This window comes from Notolepis coatsorum (genome assembly GCF_963971535.1).
Source record: "Notolepis coatsorum genome assembly, chromosome: 13".
In the NCBI taxonomy this organism is placed as follows: Eukaryota; Metazoa; Chordata; class Actinopteri; order Aulopiformes; family Paralepididae; genus Notolepis; species Notolepis coatsorum.
This window is the reverse complement of record NC_140177.1, coordinates 59,689,621-59,707,915: the sequence shown is the minus strand read 5'-3', so window position 1 is coordinate 59,707,915 and position 18,295 is coordinate 59,689,621. Positions and strand designations below refer to the sequence as shown.

Here is an 18,295-nt window from a genome sequence, read left to right as displayed (position 1 = left end):
TAAAAATGTTTGGACCTTATGGTGTTCTTGTTCTGTTCTTGACTTATTGTTATGTTGTCTTCTTGACTTGTTTAAAGAAGACCTGTACGGCCCATGGGGACATTAACGTGTGTTGTCGGGCCCTATAAATAAATTTGATTTGATTAATGTGAAAATGTATTGGTAGTTAGCTAGCAATGCAAGCTAGCCAACACTAGCTAGTAGCTAGTTAGTTAGCAAACTGAATGTTGGCTAGCAAGATTGCGCTCCATGTCATACCCGTGTATACGGTCCCGTTTTTCCGGGATTCTCCCGTATTTCAACCTTCTCTCCCGCCGTCCTCCCGTTAAAATATTTTCCCGTATTTTCCCCCATTTCTTTTTATTTATACAAAATGGCTGCAATTCCCCTCTGTGCCGATAGGTGGCAGCAGTGTAGATTAGACCGTAAGAAGAAGGATGTCAGACCGGAAGACGGTTGCTGAGAAAATGTCGGGCAAAGTGGGGTTGTTCCAGGAGAGCTCACTCTCTGCCGTGGTTTCTCAGTGTATAATGAATGGTGCTCTCCCTCAACATGCGAGTAGGGTGAGACAACACACCATTCTTTAGTCCAAATAATACCAATAATACTTTATACTATATTATTGTCATTCATTTAATGTAAAGTCAGTCTTACATTGGCACTGCTTTAAGGCGAAACACTGCAGGTGAATAGTCAAATATACTTTTTTTGTTGATTTTGATTAGGGGTGCACCGATATATCGGTCGGGTATCGGTATCGGCCGATAAGTGCCTTGTTGACTGCTATCGGCCTATCGGCCGATAAGCTCAAATGTGCCGATAGCAGTCGCCGATAACTAACCATCCATTTGTGTAGCGTCAAAAGGCAAAAAAAAAAAATTCACTCGCGACCTACCTGCACAATGCCCGCCGTCCCCCCCACACACACACACACAAGCTACTGCATCAAAGTTACTATTTATGATTAACAAGGCATTCGTTTTGTGGCATTAACGTTATATAGTTAGTGTTACACGGACAATAACATCAGCATATTATTATTACCCATAGCAGCAAGGCATTACTCCGAGTCCGTTCATAGCCGGGAGGCAGAAGACTAACGTTACTGGTGAAAATGTGATTTACGTTGGAATACTCCTTTGCCAACTTGCTGTACTTTGCTTGCAGGTCTGCAGCCATTATTACTGGATTAAGAATAGCCCCAACTTTAGCCAACGTAACGTTATGGCTAAACCTTTAACATTAGTTAACCCTAGCTTTCGGTTAGCTGTTCAATGTTAATAACACAACCAAGCGAATCCATCAGAGCTCCCCATCAACACCGCTCTGTCGGGAGGATGGCATTTAAGAAAGTATCTGCTGTTAAAATGACACAAACATTCGTTTTGTGGCATTAACGTTATTATAGTTAGTTACACGTTCAATTACATCAGCATAGTATTTACCCGAAGATAGCAAGCAAGCCGTGCATAGCTCGGTTACATTCCGTTGCTCATTCCGTACCCAACTACACATTCTGCAATCTGTTAATAAAGTTTTCAACCAGACAAATGTATAGAAAGGCTTTGTTTTATTATAAAATGTGTTGCAGTAAAATCATTGTGTCTCGTTTGGCCATCCTGTGGAGCGCGCTGGTTGGCGGGCACTGCCGGGCAGCTAACGTATTAGCTTGTTGTGGTTCTAAGTTTGACTCGCATTCTCGCACCAGATCAATGGCGGCATGCCCCGAAGTAGAAAAATGAATAAACGCTTGGTGGTAAGCAGGAGGTGGGTGCTAGCGGTGTGGCGTAATTGGCCGAATCGACTGTCAATCAAAATGGTTCCATTGCATTGGTTGAAAGCTCTGGTTGAGAGAATAGTATCCCGCTGCAGGCCGCCAGAATGGTTCCATTGCATTGGTTGAAAGCTCTGGTTGAGAAAATAGTATCCCTCTGCAGGCCGCCAGACGATACTGGGAGAGGGATCAGTGATACCATAAACATATTTCTTGATGTTTCCTTTTTTAAGTAAGTAAAGAGGCCTACAAATACAAACACACATACAAATATACAGTAGTTTCATTAAATTTTTTTAAAAAAATTTAAAAAAAATTAAAAAAAAAATTAAAAAAATTTAAAAATACTTATTTTAGTTATGTTAGTTGAACAATCGGTATCGGTATCGGTGGCCAATTTTCATATCGGTGCACCCCTAATTTTGATATTTTGTTATATTTTGCTTCCTAAACATGTCTTCTATGAAACTAGTGACAATAAAACGTCAATAACACACATTTAGTTGTTTATTTTACTTCATTTTGCCTTATTGCATCCATAAATGTGCACATATTAAATGGGGAAGTGCCTCATTTGCATATATAAAAATAAATTTCAGAAAACTTGCAATATATTTTTTCTTAGTTTATATGTACATAACAAACTGGGAAAGTTTCATAGTGATATCTATTCAAATATTTTTTGCCTATTAGGGGGTACTACACTGTACTACACTGTTTGTAGCCTGTGTGTAGTTCTGTTCAGTTCAATAACATCATTATTATTATTATTATTCAGTTATCAGGCATGTGTTTAGGTTGTCTATTACTAATGGTTTGATTAGGTATTGTTTGTAAATATCTGTTTAAAAAAAAAAGTATGGCATTTTACAATACCGAACTTTGAAGGCGTTTTCCCAAAAATGAGTTTTACGAGTTTTTCCTCATACTCTGAGCCAGAAATCTCCACTTCAGTAGCACTCGCATACACCAAACCTTCCAGTTCTATTCATATCTATGTTCTGAAGGTATTTACAGAAGGGTTTGTTGATATCACATTCATACCCTGATTTATATCACATTTTATTCCTAAAAACATGGCGAAATATGGAATTTTACCATAAAAATTGACTGAATGGAGTATTTTCTGATTTATGGAGTGATAAAAAGAGATATCCAAAATCCCCTCTGTAATAACCTTTGGCTCTAATATGTCAACAAAATGAAACTATAATTTTGAAAATGGCTTTATCCAATGTTCAGATTTCTGTCCTGGAATTATATGCAAATTAGTGCATATTTAAGTAGATGCCTCATTTGCATATTTAAACATAACATTTCTGAAAACTTGTAATACAAAAAAGTCTTGTCTTAAAGGGGAACTCCACTTTTTTTGGAAATTAGCTTATTTAACATCTTCCCTGGAGTTAGACAAGAAGATGCATACCTTTTTTGTCTCTGTGCGTGCATTTTAGCTTTGGGAATAGACGCTCCGTTAGCATAGCTTAGCTTCATCACTGGAAGTGAGGCAGGACAGTAGCCTTACAGTGCCTTACAGTGTATTGCAAGGTCTGACATTGACCAAACTTGATATGCATGACCTTGGTGGGCTCTAGGTCAACTCCTGAAAAGGGGGTCAATGTCAGACCTTGCAATCAAAAGTTAGGGGGCGCACTGAAATTATGGCAAGGGTTATTAGCCCCCTAACTTTTGATTGCAAAGTCTGACATTGACCCCCTTTTCAGGAGTTGACCTAGAGCCCACCAAGGTCATGCATATCAAGTTTGGTCAATGTCAGACCTTGCAATACACTGTAAGGCACTGTAAGGCTACTGTCCTGCCTCACTTCCAGTGATGAAGCTAAGCTATGCTAACGGAGCGTCTATTCCCAAAGCTAAAATGCACGCACAGAGACAAAAAAAGGTATGCATCTTCTTGTCTAACTCCAGGGAAGATGTTAAATAAGCTAATTTCCAAAAAAAGTGGAGTTCCCCTTTAATATAAGTAATCAACTGGGGAAGTTTCATTGTGATATCTATTAGTTAATTTCTTTACCCTATTCACCTGTAGTGTCTCCCCTTAACATTGCATTTACCCATAATCCATTGCTGTATTAGACCCATGTGCCAGTATAACTTTTGTAAAGTAATGAAGCGCAAATGTAAAGTTAATCAATACACAATGAAACAATATCTTTATCTATATCACATGTCAAAACTACTTTAATAAAACAAGATTTCCGTTTTTCATTTCTACTCATTCATCCAAAACAAGACAGACTGTAGATGTCAAGGCTCCCGTGTTGGCTGGGAAATGCATGTATTTGACCCTTATATTGAGATCGCGAGTAACGTTATTATTCCTGAAGTCCACCAATCCGAAACTATACTTTTAAAGTCCATATCACCAAGTTGCCTGCATCAAATTCCAACATACCATATAGGATGCCAAGAGGGTTTTTATAAACACATTTTGTGCTCAATAGTTTCATGGGATGCCCCGATCACGTTTTTTGCCACCGATACCGATCACCGATCGTCGTGAGCCATATCGGCCGATACTGATCCGATGCAGATTGTTTTTGATTAAAAAGAAATTAAAAATTATTTTATATAAAAAGTTTTTTTTTTTTATAAAATATATATATTATATAATTAGACTTGTACTTGTATTATCTGCGAGACATCGCCACCACGTTTAAGTCAAAATGCTCGCTATCTGCAAACAGCTCCACTGTCTGTGTGTACTCTAGTAGCCTCCAGCTCCAAAAAGGATTCTCCGGCGCTGCAGCGGGACCCTATTGGTAACGTTATGGTTCTTTGGTCATTTCACATTCAGCAAGCCCTCAGCTCGAATACGCATTAAATCAATGTTATAAGACATTGATATCAAGAGCGCTACTGCTAGCCGGCTAGATGACGTTAAGACAGAACTTTAGTTCAATGGGACATTTCGTTTTGAACAGTAAACTAACGTCAGCTAACGCAAGCTAACGGAGGTATGAACATGGATTACTAGACTTTCTGGATCATTTGTTGATATCAGGAGCTATCGGTAGCTAGCCGGCTAAATACCGTTAGACAATGCCTACTAAACGTGAATAGTTGACTGGGTAATTTTGTTTAAACAGTAACGATAGCTAGGTAGCTAACGTTAGCTCAGGTCGAATGCACTACAGACTCGAGCAGGGGAGCCTCCTCTCAGTCCTCAGTGTTTACAAACTCTACACGGGGGCGGGCGGGGCTAGGGAGGAGGAGCAGCGACAGTTTGCAGGTCCTGTGTGTCTGAGACAGACAGCGAGTGAGAGCTTCGCTTGATCGGTTTCCGCTATCGGCGAATATGACTCATTATCGGAATTCACAGATTGCATATTTATACTGAGTATCGGCCGATAACGATCGGTGGCCGATCGATCGGGGCATCCCTAATAGTTTCATTTTATTACTATTTTACACATCATCCAATACAATTGTCCAGGACAACTGTTTCTATTTCCATGTAAGTGTTCACTTTTGCTCAGTTTCCATGACTTTTCCATACCTGGAAAATGAAAAAAATAATTCCATGTTTTCCAGGTACCGTGGGAAGTCCCTGACTAGACTTGACACTGGGTGCTGTAACCTCTATCATCATACATAAAAATAGGGAAACAATGTCCAGGCACGCACTCCAGGTTTTTCCAAATTTATTGGCAGCCTGTAATCATGACGTTTCGGTGTGAACACACCTTCTTCAGAATGGCTTGCATGAAGCATGAAGGGTAAGTGACCCTAGTATATACAAGACAAACAGGAAGTGATAACATAGGAAGTGACAACACATGGTCTTGAGACCACCAAGAGGCGGCGACAGAGACAGGCTCTTGCTACAAAGGGAATGCTTTTATATTCATTATCTGGATTGTTTAGAGCCTAGAGGCCTCAATGAGGAAAATGTTTTGACCCGTTTCATTTGATTATTTCATTTCATTGTTTATTATTTATTTTCATTTATCATTCTTTATATTTATAATTGAAAGATGGCTTATATGGGTCATGAGTTTAAGATGTAGGCCTACTCTGTATAAAATATATATAAATATATATAGATATATCCCTTTGTGATTTACATATTCTGAAAAGGTTGTGCTTGTAAGTGGTATTTTGTACTTTTTTGCAGATCTCTTGTGGGAATGTGTCGTCACTTCCTATGTTGTCACTTCCTGTTTGTCTTGTATATACTAGGGTCACTTACCCTTCATGCTAGCCATTCTGAAGAAGGTGTGTTCACACCGAAGCGTCATGATTACAGGCTGCCAATAAATTTGGAAAAACCTGGAGTGCGTGCCTGGACATTGTTTCCCTATTTTTATGTATTCACTCATAAGGAACATTAACACTTTGAGTGCCAACGACGAGATAACTCGTTTGTTCATGCCGACCATTCAGTGGCAACGACGAGATCAAATTTTTTTTATTAGCGATTTGAATTCATATTTCATCAATCTAGCCTCACTTTACCACTGCAAACTCTCTCTGAGCTCCATTGGGAAAATACCGCCCCCTATCGTCTCTCCCTGTAGTACTGCACCCCTTTGGAATGGATTGAATGAAATGCATGAAAAAAAAATCCTGCTTCCACATTTTACTTCTCAGGCAAGTCACCCAAGACGATCGGATTCATTGTGGAGCCTCAGAACAGCGTCGAATCGGTGTTTCGACCACCCAGCGTTGGATTAATAAACGTGATCGATATTTGGAATGGCGATCAGGAATTGGAATAATCTTTTTGGAGAACATCTGATCTGAGGTAAGGAATCTATTTTACCAGTCTTAGGATAATCAGAGCTTTTTTCACAGAGATATCAACGTGTCCGTGCGATCAGGAAATAAGAGAATCGATTTTCAGCTCGCTTCTATAGCGTGCATAAATACATACTATCGATAATCTAGCATTTATTTGAAAACGATTCATAAATAGGCAGAAAAATTACAACGTTTGTGTATTCCAGAATATTCCAGTAAAGGGCGTTTATCACAGAATCTTTATATTTTCCTGAAACTTTCCAAAAACGAGTTTTTCAAAATGGTATAAAACGGAAATGAACTGATTAAAAAACAATGCGTTTAGACAATGTTGACTGCAAACAAGTCATTGATAAGCGACGGCCAGATTAGACACATAGCGATAATTTAAGATGTAGTTTATGCGTTTGCTAATATGAGAGCGCTAATCATTGAAGTGGATGGTGGCACTCAAGGGGGTAAATAGGACACGGAGGCTGGCACTCAATATTAATAGTGGCTAATCAAAATGAGACATTGGGCCAATAGGTTACATGAGATGGGATATCAAAACAGTGAATACATTTACACGACGTCATGGACACAAGTGGGCCTCAACACAAAGACAAAGTGTCACACGTTTTTGAGAACCAGGAATGGATAAAAATATTTTTGGGAAACGACTTATATTAAAGTTGTATAAATATAAGATTTAAACCTGTGTGGGGTAACCACTCACTGGTGTTAATACACCTGTAATTGATAGATTTTGAACATAGTTTCACTTCCTCATATCTAATAACAAGGAGCGTTAATGTGTGAATTGTAACTTCTGCAGACCCTTCTGTAAAATGCAATGTTAGTGACATTTCGAATTTCTTGGCAGTAATCCTATTGACTAGCTCGATTGCTTGTTGACACTTAAACCAAGACAGTTGAAGTTAATGTCAGCTCGGAATTGAAAGTAACATAGCGTACTAGCCATCAAGAATCAAACACACGGTTAGATGAAAGACTAAAATAAATGCTGCGTATAGCTACGTACTGTTAACTGTTAACCTGCCTAAACTTGGAAGTGGCCCTTTTAATCTACCGTCAGCGTGAACGGCTAAACTAGCGTTAGCTTAACTGGCTAACGTTACTATTATTCACAACACAGCATAAACACACCATCAAACGTTTCCCAACAAACAATTATCATCGTCGATTTAACATAATCTGTTAACAACTACTAAGTTAGGCAAGTTACCAAGACACCTTTTAATATTACTCCTGCATAACGTTAGCGTTAACTTTAGATCCTGTGTTGTTTTGATTCGCGAGTTAGCGAACATTAGCTGGGTAAGCTAGTTAGCTTAGAGCTCTTCTTGAACTTACCTGTAAATTGTTTGTGGCAGCCATAAGGGCTGATAAATTATCCAAAGATCGAAACTAATCAAACTCCGCGGTAACTCAACACCCCTAAATACTGTTATTTGGATTCCAACCCTAAAAGTCGACGGTTAAACGTGGTAATTGCGTTGGGTGGTCTGTTTTCCTTCTTGAGATCGAAGCACCGAGGAGACAAATCCAGTCTCTGCACACACTTCCGCATTGAAGAGGCGAGTTACGTCATCATTACGTCAAGACGCACCCACACCACAGCAGAGTGAGGGATTCAGAAGTGACATCTAAAAACACACTTTGCTATAATTAACAATATTGCGTCAAAGTATGCGAAGATAATTAACTAATAAATATATTTTAATAGTTTAACATGAAATTATTTGTCTGACTCGGCACTGCAGCATCCCCAACCAAGGCCAGAGTTGATGATCTTCATTATTTTATGGACAATTAGACTGACATACGTTTTTCATAAGCTTGCTTTGAGCAGCTACTTGATATGTACTGCACTCAGTACTCCAGTTGAGGGGGGATGGCATCCCCCCTGAAATAAAAACAGTCAATATCATCCCCCTTCTAAAACGGTCATCCCCCCTTCCCATCCTTTATGTAATTTTATTAATGAACATGGCATTACTGCTATTTCAACATCCACAAAGAATGGATTGCGCTGTGCTAATTGCACCCTTAACTGCACGAGTTTAGCGTGCGGTATCTGCTCCGTCTTTGCGAGCTATCCACAAAGGACATTGCACGGATGAGATACTAGTGCAGACACGCCCTAATGTGTGCAGTTTGCTCCTGATATGCTCCAGCGCAGTTGGCTCGCGGAGCAGTCTGACCTGACAGCACTGTTGGCAGATATCAGGAAGGGGGGAAATAAATGAGGCATAGACATAACAGTATTTTTCACCATTAGTATTCCGTTCATTTCGTATTGTATTTAGTTTACTTCGTAATGTATAGAGCTCGCTTAATTTATATTTTCATGACACATTGCGTCCTTTGTTTTTGTCACTATCTTTCGCCATTGCATATGTTTGTCTGTCCTATTTCAATTCAATCATTTTTTATTATAATTGTACTATATTCTATTGTTCTATATTTAATTTAGTTGATATCCCATTTAATTTTATTCAATCACATTATTAAGTTGTACAGCCCTGGCCTATATTTTATTTCATAATTATATTATATTATATTGTGCTTAACTTAGTTCATATTTCATTTAATTTGACTCCACCTCTTTATTGTATTATCTGTCTGTGAATGTCTGTCCGCTAATGTCGCACAGAAAATGACCAAAGCAAATTCCTTGGATCTGATTTTTTTTTTTTTTTTTAATCTTTTTCCCCCTCTATTTTCCTCCGATTTTCTCCCATCCCAATGTTAGTCGTATGCCAATTCCCAATCCCCTTCCTGGTCGCTGCGCACTTACCCCCCACAGTCAGATCATCTGGGAGAGTGGAGGCTATCACGTGCTTCCTCCGACACACGTCCAGCCAATCAACCGCTTCTTTTCACCTGGCAGCGCGAATCCTCCCTGAGAGGGCGTAGCGTGTGGAAGGATCACACTATCCCACTCAGGTCCTATCCGCGCTTAGCAGGCGCCCCGACCGAACTGTAGGAGTCGCTGTTTACAACGACCCGGACCCACCCCGCCAGCTTCTCCCACCCTCTAATACAGCCAATTGTATTAGTGTGAGCGGCCAGCCAAGCTGGTGACAACCCCGGAGCTGTGAGCTGGATTCGAACAGGCGAACAGCTCCGGGGTTGGTGACGAAGGCAATCTCCGCTACGCCACCTAACCGCCTTCCTTGTATCTGATTCTGATTCATTTCTCCACCGCAAATCCGCCCCTCAATTAATATCGCCGCATGGGGGCATTATCCCAAGGGACAATGCATTGGGAACTTGTGTCCCACGAGGAGACCTACCCCCGTGAATATTATTGCGTGGATCGGAATACGGGCACGTGGGTGGGAGCTTGCGCAAAATAACCCATATTTTTCCACTGCCATGTTTGGATATCACAACTGCGCTCAAACTGGGATATGATATGCAAAATGTGTTTATTTAGTTTATTCCGTATTGTATTTTGTTTATTTCGTCATTGCATTTGTTTGTCATCCACAAATAAATTATTTTGAGCAGACCTGTCCATAGTGCTGAATCTTTATACCAAAGAAGATTGAGGACAAAAAGCATGATTATGGAAATCTTTGGAAACGTCTATGAGATGGGGGAGAGTGGGGTAGGCAGCCATTGACAAGATTGGTCCTATTTTGTATTTTCTGTATACTTTTGAATATATTTTGAATTTGTTTTTCTAAGCAGTTTCAATTAGCATTTTGGGAATGGTAAGATTGAATATTTGTATTTGAACAGCAATAAAATGATGGATCAATATTTTTCTCATTCCTTTTTTCAGAAGGGGTTATTGTTTAATTTACATAATGATTGAATTAATCACAATTGAAAATCAACCCTTTAGATACCAGTTTTGATCATACCAGTAACTGCTTTTTTAAATACACTATAATTCAATATTCTAGAAACACATTTGACTTTGTTGAATTGAACAAAATGGTGAATTGGGACTGGACTCGCAGTGGTGCCATGGCAGCCTGGGCGGGGCCGGGGACTGACTCCAATTCTGAGGTGCCAAACATCCAAAATAACATCATGCATGTTGTTTTATAAGTGTATTATCTTTGTGCTTACAGTAATCAAAAGTTACGGTACACAGTTGGTCTTATCCTCCTTATGTCCCCATATGATAAAATCCCCCCCCCCCCCATGGCTGCAGATCCCGATCCCTGATTAAAAAATATGAATTGTCCCCCCCAATAATATGTGCTATCAAGAGTAGTGTATCTACTCCTGCTCTGTAATTCTAGTTTCAAAATACTCCTAAAAGCTTCATTTGCGTATTAAAATGTTCTACCGGGGGACAATTCCCCCGGACCCCCCTACTCTGCGTCCCCCCCAAACTTGTCATGAGATCTGCAGCCCTGACCATCCCCCCTGTTTTTTTTTCACAACTCGAGTACTGACTGCACTTGATGTGTCTTTTTTCTGTTGTGAAGCACTTTGAGCTGCAATTCTTGTATGAAAAGTGCTATACAAATACAGTTTATTATCATTATTATTATTATTATTATTATTATTATTATTATTATTATTATGTATAACAACCTCTTTATTCACTAAGTACTCCTGTAGTTCTTCCACTCTGTCCAGGTATTGTTTACATTTATCCCTGATCTTCTGGTTTCCTTCCTTCCCCTGGGGTTCACCTGATGGGTAAGAAAAAAAGCGACATTATTGTTATTGTTGGTTGTAAGTTTCATATAAACAATACACTATTCTCTCACACACAACATAACAATAGGGGTATTTTAATAGTCCATTCATTGTACAGTAACGTTAAAGTGGACATGCATTGCTATTCCTAGCACTATTTGGGCAACTTTACACAATTCCTGTGAGTCTATGGAACACCTCTGTAAGGTTTTATTAAAAAAAAATGCATTGATTTATATTTCTAATCAAGTACTCAAAAGCCACATTTTTCTCACTTCGGATTTCAGGCTATGTTGGCCTGGCTCCGCCCATAAGCACACAGTCATCCACACAGTCTGCGAGTGGCAGACAGAGAGAGAGAGAGACACGGAGCACTCTGTAAACAAAACTGCATGTGTGAGATACGCAGGTCCCTTTCTCTCTCTCTCTCTCCCTCTCCCGTTTGAGGAAGTCTTCCACTGTGCCGCGCGCTACAGCCATAGACGGGGCGTTAGTTATGCTCCCGAATCGAGAGAGAGAGAGATAGAGAAGGGGAGAGAGAGAGACAGACAGATAGACAACAGCGCGACACGCGTGTGTGTATGTGTGCTCTGTCGCGAGGGTGTATCCGTTTCTCCCTCTCTCTCTCGTTCGCTCTCTGTCAACTACAACCACAGAGCCAATCGGATCACTATCCGCTCCATCCTCGCCTCGTTACGTCACGATGCGAGTCAAATCAGAATTACCTAATTAAAATCGAGCAGGAAATGGTCGTACCTGAATGAGAGCAATCCGCCAATATGGTATTTAGAGACACAGACACATTGATACTAACTACTATTACTATAATACAATGCTAGACACTGAAAAAAGCCATTTATAATGCATGTCACCTTTAAGTCTCAGCACACAGCCCTGTGGGACGCCAGTGATCAGGGTGATGGTGGATGAGGTAAAGGTAAGGCATATGTTTATAAGCAACTTTTTAGGTGAACATTTTGACAAATTATAACTTTATTTAGATTTGTTGTAGATAACTTGTACACTAGCAACTGTACTCAACTGTTAGTCCCAATGCATATCATTTGGTTAGCGGAGGATTTTCACCAATAGTCTGCTGCTAGCCGAACTTCTATAGATGAATAGTCTTTAAAGCATGGTTGGCCTTAAACTTAAAAAAAAATTATGACAGTAAATGGCAGTTATGGTGGTCCCAGCAATGCCCATGTGTCTCCACCTGGTGATGTTGGGGCCCCCTTGGACTTTTTGTGAAGCCAACTGTCACCAATCCAGGGGTGAAGATCGACTGTGACCTTAAGATGGACAAACAGATAAATATTGTAGTGGGAAATAGCTTTTTCCAGCTTAGGAGGCTGTCCAAGGTCAAACTTTTTTTTTTATCTCGTAGTGTTTTTGAAAATGTTATACATAAGATCCTATAAGATTCCCTATATGGGAAGAGCAAGGCATACACTCATTAGGGGATGTTTTTAACAACCAGGGTTTTTGTAGTTATGGAGAAATATGCACAACATTTAATCTCACCGAGTCCACATGGCTTTTTTTACATACAGTTACGGCTATGTTTGAAGTCTCACGGTGTTCCATTAGACACACCAGTTGAACACCACAGATACCACAAATTCTTCTATGAAAGAGAGACATCGAGAGGTTTTGTATCAGGTTTTTATTATCAATTACTAACGTCCTCGTATGAAACCCTCCAACTAGACTCTGTCTGGAGGAGGGATATACCAGACCTGGAAAGTGACTTTGATTGGCAAGGAGCATGGGCAAATGTCCGTCTTACATCAAGGAACCCGGACCATCAACAAATCAATCTTAACTATATTCACAGGACATACTTGACTCCTATAAGACTGAACAGAATGGGTCTTAAACAAGACTCAAAATGCTCCCAATGTACAAATGGAGACGAAGGGACATTTATGCACATGTATTGGGACTGCCCACCAGTTAAGGCATTCTGGAAAGATGTGACCCATCAATTATCAAAACTCGTATCTTGGAATATACCAGTACACCCCTCTGTATTACTATTGAATGATGTTTTTGAGTTTGCAGTAAATCCACAGCTAAAGAGATTGGTTTTATCGGGTATCACAGTAGCTAAAAAACTGATCGCATCACGCTGGTTTCAACCGGAAAAAATGTGCCGGAAGGTTTGGTTTCTTACATATCTCGATGTGATTTATCAAGAAATATCTACAGCAAGAATTCTGGGTCTCAACGAATCCAAAATGTCAATGTGGTTAGAAGTGGTGGAGAGAATAAAAGCTAGCTTATAATGGTAGTGTCTGGTTAGGAGTGAGGGATAATGGAGGTACTATCCAAGGAGGGGTCCGGGAGGGGGGGGTTCGAGCTGGAGCATATGTGTGTAGGGTTTTAGATAATAGGTATTAGGGGTATATCCTGTATAAGACATTGGTATAATTGGTAATTTCGTTGGATATACACTGTATACGGTAAAATATTATTATATATATTTTTTTGTTTTCTGTTTCTGTACTTGCATGTCATTTTAGCCACCTTAATTGTTAGTTTCATTATGCATTGTGTGTTGAGTACTGACTTTTAATAGTTTTGCAATAATAAAAAATAAAAAATAAAAAATGTTATACATGCTTTTATGACCACTCATCTGGCTTCAGTTAGGCCTCCGTCTCTCGCTTGCAGTTAGTCCAGAACACTGCTGCTCGTCTGCTAACTGGTACACATAAGCGAGAGCACATTTCTCCTGTACTGGCTTCCTGTGCGTTTTAGGATTGATTTTAAGATTTTGTTGTTTGCTTTTAAGTGCTTGAACGGCTTGGCACCGTTCTACCTCTCGGACCTGCTGGTCCCTGGTCCCTCGGGTCCTCTGATCAGCTCCTCCAGGCTGTTCCTGCATGTTAGGCAGGCCCCCACTCTGCAGGTGTTTAAATCACGCCTCAAAACACATCTATTTTATTTGGTTTTTGACACAGCTTGAGAGACTTGCCTTTTTATGTGACGTATATTCTTTACTGTGTGCTTTTGATCTCTGTGTGATATTTGTTGTTTGACTTGTACAGCACTTTGGTCAACTTTGTTGTTTTTAAATGTGCTCTATAAATAGAGCTGACAGTCCAATGGTAAGTCGGAATTCTGCAATCGATAGTCAACTTTATAGATAGTTAATGTACAGATTTACATTTTTTATTTATTTTTTTACTTTGCAGACACAATTTCAATTAGCATTTTTCAAATATACACAAACAATGACAACGACACCCCCATGAACACAGTATACCCCAAAAAAAGAAAAAGAGAAAAAAAAGAAGGGGTGCCATCTGGCAGTGAATCTCTCAGGGGGTCCTCTGAGTGTAAACTTGATTTTCTCCAACTTAGTAAAGAACATCATGTCTTCCAACCAGAAAGATGGTGATGAAGGATTAAATTATTTCCAGGCAAAAAGAATAAAGAATCCTCGTCCAGGAAAGAGGAAAATGCAATAACATCTAATTGGTTAGAGCGCATGTTCCGAACGGTTCCAGGAACAAACAAAAATGGCGATCAGAGGACATGGTTTTGTCCAGGATGTCGGATAGGGATTTAAAAAAAGGTGTCTCAGAATGAATGCAATGATCGGTTGGCTACAGTAATAATAATAATACAATTATTCATTACATTTATATAGCGCTTTTCTAGACACTCAAAGCGCTCCCCACAATGTAGGGTGGAAAAAGTGATCATATCTGTTGTTAACATTGGGGTACATTTTTGCTAAGAATAATGGAGCCTATGTAGTACTGTAAATTGTACGAGGCTCAATCTAGCACATGAAGTAGTAGGTCTAATCCTATTGATTGCCACAGCCCACCAATCATCTGAACATTCAACATCCACTTACTCCTACCAAGCAGATTTAGCTTTCTGAGAAACCTCATCATTAAATTACTTGATGGAAAGATAGATATGAGAGATGAGAGACTTCTGATCAGGTTTAACATACAGATAGTTTGTTGAAGATTTGTTGATTGCCGACTGAGTGCCTACCCTCTGAGTTGAGAAATGCTGTTGACATTCAACAGTTTACAAGTTACTGACAAACTGTTGACATGTTACTGACACACTGAGTTACTGACACACATACAAACTGTTAACAAGTTACTGACACTTCTCTCTCTCTCTCTCTCTCATATGCAAGCAGGTGCTCTCTCTCTCAAATATGCATGCAAGCAGGTGCTCTCTCTCTCCCTCTCAAATACGCATGCATACGCACATGCACACACGCGCGCGCGCACACACACACACACACACACACACACGTGCACACACACACACACACACAACCAGTTTAATTAAACCTGCAGTTTAATCAAGCTTAATGGCCTGATGATGTGGAATAAATACCCCCCTTATTGTAAATATTGGTTGATCTAGACATGTCTTGGTTGATCTAGACATGTCACCTTTAGTATGACATTTGTTCTATTTCTTCTGCAGCCATGGTAACTATAGGGCTGGGCTATATGGAAAATAATTATTATCATGATATTCTGAATCCCTTTTTTCAATACTAATATACCATAATTATATCACTATATCTACTTAGGCATGGAAAATAACAGATAATTCAGTCATTGTTTATCGTATTGGTCCCATGGTAATGGGAAGTATGATGTACAATCAACTGAAACTGTCCTTTGTTAGCATTGATATAGACATCAAAATTGTGTATCATACTTCTCAATACATTTCTTTTTAAAGAAATCCATGATACAATATCACAGTTAGACGTTATTGGATATGTATGGATATATTGCCCAGCCATAATGGTAACATACGTTTTACAATGTGCAGGAAGTACTTGACAGCATGCTGATAGGAGCGGATAGCCTCCTTGTAGTTCCCAGCCTGGTCCTCTTGTGAAGCCTTCTGTGCCACAGCTATAGCTTTCTGGAAAGAGAGGGAAAGGGATGAATATTTAATTCCTGTAGTCATAGCAACCTATTGCACCAACATGAAAAAAGATATATATGTCTTTGCACACTATACGTATATAATTCTGCTCATAACTGTTGCTATAACGCTGTACATACTGTTACATTTTGTACCTACATCTGTAGAGTATGTACTTGTATATGTATCCATGCACTCATATATACACATATACCCAATACAAGTTGGCTTATGACATATTTTTGGCTTGTTTTTTCACTTTATTATTATTATTATTATTATTATTATTATTATTATTATTATTATTATTATTATTATTATTATTATTTTGTAATCAATATCTGAAAACAAATATATATATATATATATATGTATATATTTGGTACTTGTCTATACTACTATCCACTATGTACTATGCTACTATGCCTATACTAGGACCTACTATGCTAATATGTTTATACTACTATGAACAATATACTTACCCTTTACCAGAGGTGTAACCCTCCTGCTGACTTGTGTTGTACACAATAATAATAAGTCTAAAAGAAGAATATAGGGCCAATGTTTACATACTTTTATCATAATAAACATTCTAGTTTAATTCCAAAAAGCTACTGTATGTCCATTTTCGATTAAAGGCTACATCCATATTGGATTGTCATTTTATGTTCATTGCTCAGAACTTCCAAAGCACAGATGCTTATGTATGTCCTCTAAAACATATTTTCGATATACAATTTGACAAAACCAAATTGACCCCATATATCCACTTCTGCTAAATTGGTTTATAACTTAAGAGTAATTATCTATCTTTAATAGTTACGACCGTGTGGTCTGTGTTATTCTAATCTTTAATGAGCATGTCTGCTTAGATCATGGAATTATGAATGAATGGAAATTCACAGACTGGCTCTGAATATCTGGGTGTAATGTGAAACACTATTTTAGGAGGGATGTAACTTAATGCATTTTCACTTGACGTAGGCACACTAGCCCTAAGCTAAGACCTGGCATTCAAACTGTGTGATGTTTACATTAAGTGTAGGCTACATTAAGAGAACATCCGATTATGTAGAACATAGTCACCGAGACATTTCCTTGAAAATAGCCATTCTGTATCTAAACAGAGCTGTCAAGGTAAAAACCTGTCAAACTACCTAGCTGGCCAAAACGAAAACACAGCAACAATGCTACTACTACACTCCCTTGAGCTGTTGTCTGAGCCTACTCTTCGCGACCTGTATTCAAACACACAAATAACAGTAAATGCTATTAAAAAACACACAATATTACACCCTGAAGTTGTGTTGCTGTACCTGTAGATTTGTTGGCTCCATGTGGAGTCCTGTGAGACGATCAGAGGAGCCTGAGGCTGCTGCTGACAGTCTAAGCTCCTTGTTGTTGTACTTTCATTGACCGGTGCAGTCAGTCAGTTCCTGGTTGCTTATTTCCCCAGTTGGTTTTGTGACAACACGCCACGCCTGCTGAGGGGAATGACAACTATGCTATGTCTGTGAGTCATTGTGCCCAGTCGTTATGCCAATGACTTGTGTACATAAGAAACTTTACTTTTAAAGGCTATATCTGACTATCTGGTTCGGTTGTTTCCCCTTTCATTTCGATTTGTTTAGATTTCGATTATTATTATTTGCCTTTTTGAAACATTGTGACAAAGTCAACAACAAACAAGATCCTGATCCTTGTAACCCAGTATTGGGAGCTATTGTTACTTCAAGCCGAGTGACACCCCTTCCTGACAGGGAGCGACGCGAGCGAGCGTGATTGCGAAAATGATTTAAATGTATTCGTTTCAATCAGACTATCCTGACCTGCCGCGAGCGACAGCGAACTGAGCAGCGATGTCGTCCACCCCTCAGATATTCGCTCGCTGTGTCTCTAGTTGAGCGATTACGCGGCCGAGTCCCGCCCCTAAACACTTTTTATTGGTCAAGAATCGCAGGCCCCCCCACGTGTTCTTCCAGGTAACACACACACACACACAGACACACTCGGACATGCGCCGCCTCATATCAGGACAGTGTCGCGCGCGATTTCGTCTCTAGTTCGCTCGCTCGCTCCCTGTCAGGAACCGGTGTGACACTCGAGACAGTGGGTGGGACTAATGTTCCCATTTTTGTGCTAAAATCCCCAAATCCACCCTGAA

The 18,295-nt window shown here is 39.5% G+C and overlaps 1 protein-coding gene across 2 annotated transcripts in view; it reads right to left on the bottom strand.

Moving 5' to 3' along the window:
- The window catches only part of vps4b (vacuolar protein sorting 4 homolog B), a 57,834-nt gene extending 40,240 nt beyond the window's left edge, over positions 1–17,594 (bottom strand). Inside the window, exons 1-3 of one of the 2 annotated variants that reach the window (XM_084327526.1) lie at positions 17,448–17,594; positions 16,017–16,128; positions 11,101–11,201 (exon numbers count right to left, since the gene is read on the bottom strand). In XM_084327526.1, the coding sequence (XP_084183652.1) occupies positions 11,101–11,201; positions 16,017–16,128; positions 17,448–17,468 (234 nt within the window). In that variant the 5' untranslated portion in view covers positions 17,469–17,594. Of the gene's footprint in view, positions 1–7,893; positions 8,092–11,100; positions 11,202–16,016; positions 16,129–17,447 lie in introns of those variants that run through there. The other variant, XM_084327527.1, reaches the window with a different exon arrangement.
- Between the last annotated feature and the right edge of the window lie 701 nt (positions 17,595–18,295).